This window comes from Anolis sagrei, chromosome 4 (genome assembly GCF_037176765.1).
Source record: "Anolis sagrei isolate rAnoSag1 chromosome 4, rAnoSag1.mat, whole genome shotgun sequence".
Taxonomy (NCBI): Eukaryota; Metazoa; Chordata; class Lepidosauria; order Squamata; family Dactyloidae; genus Anolis; species Anolis sagrei.
The window spans coordinates 216,114,957-216,122,406 of NC_090024.1; the positions used below are offsets into that span (position 1 = coordinate 216,114,957).

The following is a 7,450-nucleotide window of genomic DNA, read 5'->3' on the forward strand; positions in this document are numbered from 1 at the left end:
AGTGGTCTCAAGAATTGAGCAAAGGTACTGCAAGTCCCATAATCCAAGGTCTATCCCCGACCAAACCACACCAGGATGTAAAGTGGGGCATGAGAGGTCTATGTGCCAAGTTTGGTCCTGATCAGTCATTGGATGAGGTTAACAGCAAGTCCCATCATCCATGGTTCATCCTCCTCCAAACTGCAGTAGGATGTAGAGTGGGTCATGGGGACTCTGTGTGCCTATTTCGGTCTGTATTGGGAGTGTTCTGACCCAGCCCCCGGCCTTTCCTTTCCTCTCTTTGTCATCTCGGAATGTTGGGTTTGAGGCTGGCCAATCAGAGACCATATGCAAATTTCCTTCTCATGTCCCCGTTTCTTCCATGAACTCTTTTCTCCACCAGGGGCTCCTCTTGAAGCTGGCCAATCAGAGACCATATGCAAATAGCACCACTGCGGCAGCCAATCCGAATGTTGGAACTTTCAGGCTGGCCAATCAAAACGCTGGCACATACTCCTCCCGTCGCACCGCCACACATCCGCCACATACAAGTTTTGACTTTTATTATATGTATAGATATTTGTATACCACCCATCTCAGCCCTTAGGTTAACTCTGTGGCAGGAAAAAAAAACCTATGAAGTAATTTTGGAAGCAGAACAAAACATTTCCCAAGGACATGTTCACTGCGGGTGCAGTTCTCCAACCCACTTTGCACTCTGGACATTGGGAAAGACCCAGAGCACTGTGTACACTTTCACTCAAGCAAGGGCAACTTTCCTGTTTTCGCAGTTTCTCCCTCCACACACCCCACAACACATCCCACACTGTTCCAGAAATAGAACAACTGTCACAAGCATTTAGAAGCTGCGGCAGGGAAGGGGTGAAGACAAAATCCCTTTGTGGGAGAACTGATTCTTTGGTCCTTTCCATTTTGTAGACACTCTTGAGGAGAAGAATAAAGCCAATTAATAGTACCTCCAGAGTGTAAGCTGCAATGTTTCCTTTAGGAACTTGTATCTGTGTTTTTTGTTCCTTTGGGATTTGTGGAATATCACTGGTGTAAAGAAGCGCTAACCCCACTAGATGCCACCAAAAATTATGTAAAGAAGTATTAATCTTCTTTAATGCCACCAATATTCTGTGAGGAACCTTCTTTTAAAAATCATTTAAGCTGCCACCAATATGTTTAGAGACGCTGGTTTATGTCTCTGTTTATCTTTAGTTGTGTTGTGAGGTGACTTTGGTAGTGTGGAATGCACCAAGCATAAAGCAATGGAGGAGGCAGGTTTGAAATACAAAGAGAACAAGTTTTATTGTTAACAGAACGTAATTGTTGCAGTTTTGAGAATGTGAACTTGGCACAAGGCTTGATGTTACAAAATGGCTGGTTTGAGTTACATTCAAGCTTCTGATGTTACAATTCTATAAACTCCTTCTTTAGTGAAGTGCTTTTATTACTTCAGAGTTCCCTATTGTGAATATTCCACACTGTTTGTCCTATACTCGGATCAAACCACTGATCACCAGTCTTTCCTTACTGGCGATCCTTAAAACCCCTTCTGTTAGATTCTTTTAACCTAAGCAATCTAACAAGGTAACACCTTCAGCTCTCTTGCTGAAGAAATATTCACAAATCCTAAGAACTAACTGAATTCTCCACAGCTTCACAACCCAGAGCCCTAACTGACTCTGATCCTCTGCCCCGGGTCTCATCCACCGGACTAAACTACTTTTCCCAGAGTCCTTTCTTGACTCTGCTATTTCCCAGAGCCCTTAACTGGCTCTGTCCTCTTCTCAGGTGACTCTCTTCCTCCTGACTGAATATTAACTGACGCTTTCAAACCTTTTATTCCTTAAACTCCGCCCACCTCCTCTGAGGCTATGTTACCATGGCAACCTATCTCTCTCAGCTAGGCCCTGGCAACAAATGTAATGTATAAATACAGATTCAAACACATTATAGATAACACTTTATAATAAACATTATAAATACAGTTTAAACACATTATAAATAACACTTTATAATAAACACATCTCTACAACTGGCTTCCTTCCTCCTAAAAAAGCGTTATAGTTTGTGATTAAATCTTGAAAAGTTGACCCTAGCAGAGAAGCACAGGTTTTTTTTTATGTAGATCAGTGGTTCTCAACCTGTGGGTCCCCAGGTGTTTTGGCCTTCAACTCCCAGAAATCCTAACATTTGGTAAACTGGCTGGCATTTCCGAAGTTGTAGGCCAAAACACCTGGGGACCCACAGGTTGAAAACCACTGATGTATATCATATTGGGAAAATGTACTTGGGACCATAAGCAAAAATTTCAGAAAAGGAAATCATACGTCTGAATCTCTTTGCCAGATGACAGAGGTTTCCTGCATATTGAACATGAAGCAGCTGTAGGAAAAGCTCTAGCCTCACCCGCCCTAGAAGTCTCAAATGATAACACCTAAGAGCAGATTCAGATTGCAGTGAACTATATGTAGATCAGACCTCACTCTTCTGAAGATTTTGGTGTAATTATCCCTAATGGCTATTATGTCTTTAAGTGAGGTCAGATGCTCATTGCTGTGTGATAATACTGAAGATTTAAGCTTCCTACAGGCAGACCCTCCTCCACTTTATTTATTAATTCAGCATATCTTTTATTTATCACTCCTCTAACTCATCCTTTTCCTTTTCAGGTTATTTCTGGCCAAACCCCTGAGGTCAATTTGGTTAGGTCTGTTTGCAGCCTGGATCTGAAATAACACTCTTGTCAATAAGCTATTCTATTTTATTAATCAATGGGGTGTTTTTGGCTTTTTGTTTCCTTGGCTTTCGTAATACTTAACCTGGCTTCAGTTAGTAGGACAGACAGCTTTGACAAAATGATAACAACTTGGCTGCTTCTCTTTTCCCTCCTCCAACTCATTTGGACCATTATTTTCAGAGGAGCTGAAGAGCCTCTCAATTGTAACATAGGATAATAAGATAATGAACCTCCATTACAAACCTCTGCTGAGCCAACCATAGATTGGCTAACTTCAATTTTTCCAGTCTTCGTTACCTTAGAGAGGGACCTTTCACACTACACAGTTATAGCATTGTTGTTGTGTTTTAACTGCCATAGGTGCATCCTGGGCTTTGCAGTTTAGTGAGGGGCATTAAGAAGTCTTGGCTCTAGTGTCTCGCCAAACATTACAGTTCCATAGGATGAATCCATGACAATGGAATAGAGCACTATAATTATGTCATGTGAAAGGGCTCCAGGAGTAGGGGACCATGAAGTAAACTGGAATAGGAGAAGACATCAAAAGCAGCACCATGTATAGCTTGTCACCTTCATTCCCACCCACCCTTTGTCTTATCCAGATTGATGCCAAGAAAGATCAGCTGGCTGATGCCAAGAGGGAATTGAAAAGCGCCAAAGCTGATGCCAAGGTTCGAAGGGATGAAAAATCTAAAAAGTAAGTCTGTCTGCTGTGACACACCCATAGCCAGCATTTCAAGGTGTCATATACTGCAAACATTACATCAAATGAAGTATCATTTTAAATGACTATCTCCTGAATATTTGGTTTCCAATACTTGAAGTGCAGTCATGCTTACTTCCGAATAAGCAAGTATTGCATATCCAGTCTGGTTTTCAAGGTGTCTCCATACAGTATGAGAAATCATTCTAGATAGTCAGTTATAGGCAAAATTCAAGGAGGGTTCACAAGGTGCACTGTGTGAATTGTATTGTGAATTGGACAACTATGACTACCCTGCACATTCTGGTCGTATTCATTCACCTTATAGATCCCTTGTAACAACATTTGCTCGGCCATATTGTAATTACTTTGAAACTGCTTTCCTCTCCTAGATGAGACTATGCTCTGACCTTGTAGATGCGTCGTTAAGTTCCTTTAAATTCTAATTGTTCTTCCATCTTCTAGGTTTTCCTTCATATTTTTATGTAGTCACATTTATTGGAATTGTTTCTGTATTACTCAGAAGCCCCTGGAAAGTTTAGAATACCATCAGAAGCACCTTCCCTTTTAGGTTTCTGATGTTGAATGTTTTGGAATTTTCATACCTATAATTGGTTATTAGATACATGAGCATTCGCCCCATGAGATTAAAGAAGAGAAAGAGAATAGGCTTGAGTTTCTGTTCTTTTGTGTGTCATTGCCCTGTCATCTGTGTCTGCCAACTTGCATTATTACAATGGTTCATAGGGTAGAGGGATATATTGGCTCAATTTCCTGCTCAGCCAAAATCTTTCCAGACTGAACAAACTGTAACATCTGTCCACCTCTCTGTACAAAAGGCATGTTGTTCACCTGTAATATACAGTGGTTATGAGGGTGAAGAAAATATATGCTGTAAATAGATGCTTGCAGTATTGGGCATTTCAGCATTAGAGTGAGTTTACAGAATGTCCAATATGCATAACAGTTTATTCAATATGATTTTCCCCCAGAACCGTTGAAACTAAGAAGAAAGCTGTACAAAGAGTTGAGGAACAGTTGATGAAGTTGGAGGTCCAAGCTACAGATAGAGAGGAAAATAAGCAAATTGCCTTGGGGACTTCCAAACTAAATTATCTGGATCCTAGAATTTCTGTTGCCTGGTAAGTTCTTGTCTGGAATAGCCCCTATCACTTCACCTTGCATTCATGTTCAAAAGGAAATAGGTCTAGCTGGGATGTGGGAATAGTTTTTGTATTCGCTTGGTTGCATTCCAGTTTCAATTCAAGTCAGCTTTATTTATACCCCGTCCCATCTCTCCGTTGGACTAGGGGTGGCTTAACTCTGATTCTAAAAACTTACAGATATCAGTGTATTGTCTATATGGACTGTTCCCATTATTTTGGGAGTTATGGAGTGAAAATTAGATAAACATGGTGATGGTGAAGACCATGGCTTATACAACAAAACAACAACCCTATTGTTATCCCATTGCTCAATACATTGTGCATTGCCGCTTTGGGTCCCAGTCCTGAGAGGAAAGCAGGTACAATTGAATATGATGATGATAATGATGATGATGATGATAATAATAATAATAATAATAATAATAATAATAATAATTCTGGTTTTCTTTCCCTCCTCCCCCCTCCCCAAATCCAGGTGTAAGAAATTTGGAATACCTATTGAGAAGATTTATAACAAAACCCAACGAGAGAAATTTGCTTGGGCAATTGACATGGCAGACGATGATTTTGAATTTTAACATGATTTTAATGGGCTGTATTTGGCGACAGAGAAGAGGAGTAGCCTGTTTGTAGGGAGATTGATAAACTGTGAGCCTTACTTGTCCTTTATATTGGGGGGTAGGGAGGGGCATTGGGAGGGAAAGCAAGTGTCCAATAAAATACCCAACATCTTTCAAAAAAGATATTCCTGGAACTATTATAGAGGAACTGAGCCAGTTGTCCTATGGACAACTTATTTAAATCTTCTGTCAAAGACCCAAATTCTAGCGGTGTGGTTTGTGTTTTATCTATGGAGGGAGGACAAATGGATGGGGGAATTTGTTGACTTTCTTCCAGGCAAATTCACCCGAAGAGCTTGAAAACCATTAACTACTGTATACAAAATCCAATGATATATTGGTGTTGTTTTTACAGTTAGGGTTTTTGCAATAACTTCTATATTTTAATAGAATATGGATTCATTAATTCCCCACCCTGCCCACATTAATTTAACACAATTGATGCCCTCAGCACAGTAGCTCTGGTCAGAATGGTCATCGTGGAAACACCCCATTGTTTTCCTTTTTTACTTGCTGCCATCATGATATTGGAAATGTAGAGCAAAAACACAACATCTCTTCAAAGCAAAGCATGATGGGAAGATCCTTCCTGACTTGAGTGCATTTTTTGTTAATGTGAATTTTACTGCTTTTAATTATTTTAAAATATTTAAACTTTTTTTCTTCTTGATCTTAAAGATCATGTAGGTTTGCAGAGGTTAGGAAGGAAAAGGCAGGGGAGAGATAATGGATTATGCGTACAAATAAATTGATGACAAATTCTTTTCCCATCATACTTTGTTCTGAGTACTTAATATATATATACATATATATATATATAGATTATATATATCAGAAATATCCACAGTTGTGGGTTTGGTTTTGCTTTTTCTTCTGGCCATTTTCTTCTCTCACCCCCACCCCCTTTTTAAACAAATTCTCCTTTTCCTCTTTTACTTGAATGATTTTATTGTGTAAAAAGAACTTTCACTGGTCAATAAAATCTTGAGGGAAGTGAGCTTTGGTCCAAAAAAAGGAAAAAAAATAATCAAGATTTTAGGGCTTTTATTTTTTTTTCTTTTGTAATTGTGTACAAAAAATTAAAAAAAAATAAAGCAGAACTTTAATGTGAACCCTTTTTTTGCTATAATCCATTAGTTCTAGAGCATTGTTAGCTTAGTGTGGTGCAAAGACAAGTTTCTCGTAGTCTTTCCTCAACAATTATCTTCTATTTTTATCATGAATTCCCTTTTAATCAACTGTAGGTTATTTAAAATAAATTCCTACAACTTAACGCAATGCCAGCATCTGTGTGTTCTTGTACCCAGAAAACTAAATAGCTGGCTATGAATAGTTACCAAATGATGTGCTTTGAGGTGGTGACTCCAAGATGAACTCTCTCAGGAAGTGGCCAGAAATGGAGGAGCAAGGTGTTCTTTTTGCATTTTAATACAAAACCACCCAAGTTATACTTTCCACACCAGTACATAAAATAAAGCTTGGTTATCTTCAATGCTTACAGTACTCCAAATGCAGAAATATGATTCTCCAAATAAAAATGCATACTGAAATATATTAGGAAGAAAGTGATTAGAAAATGAATTATCATCGGAAAATTGCAGACAAAAATGTGTATAAATTTTCAAACTGATCTTTTTAATTTTTTTAAAAAAATTATAAATCAGTGAAGAAACTAAACACACTAAAGACAGAATATGAGAAATTGACAGAAACCACAGCTTGTAGATTGGCTCATCTCTAGAAGCTCTTTGAACACCAGGAGCAGTTATAGATGGCCAATTTCCTTTGTAATTCATCCTTCATAAATCTTAATATGCCCAAGGGCACTTTCTCTGTAGACTCCTATCCCTATTGAGAGCTGTGAAATGGTTCCTTTTTCTTTGCAGGCAAAAATATGAGGAAAACACTTGGTTTGGGTGTAAATAGTATATTCTTCAAAACACTCATCGTATTTCTTCAATTGTAAGACTTCCTAGTTTCAGTGCCACCAAGAACAAAAATACACCTGCAATTCTAAGATACCCAATTTTGAGAGATGTTTATATAGGGGAAAGTACATCTTAGAATTGAAGAAAAGTATAATTGTTTAGGAAATCAATCTTGTTTAATAGAATCTCCGTTTCTGAAGAAATGAATAGAGCTCTGCAAAACACTAATTGAATGAGAAGATTGACATTGACTTGATTCATACCTAGCTGTTCAGTCTTGGGTAACTTCCAGTTCAGCTTGTACC

At 38.6% G+C, this 7,450-nt stretch overlaps 1 protein-coding gene across 1 annotated transcript in view; it reads left to right on the forward strand.

The window, feature by feature from the left end:
• The window catches only part of TOP1 (DNA topoisomerase I), a 90,721-nt gene extending 84,226 nt beyond the window's left edge, over positions 1 to 6,495 (forward strand). The window contains exons 19-21 of the mRNA XM_060772230.2: positions 3,331 to 3,425; positions 4,424 to 4,573; positions 5,073 to 6,495. Coding sequence (XP_060628213.1) covers positions 3,331 to 3,425; positions 4,424 to 4,573; positions 5,073 to 5,175 — 348 coding nt within the window. The 3' untranslated portion in view covers positions 5,176 to 6,495. The remainder of the gene's footprint in view (positions 1 to 3,330; positions 3,426 to 4,423; positions 4,574 to 5,072) is intronic.
• The last annotated feature ends 955 nt before the right edge of the window (positions 6,496 to 7,450 follow it).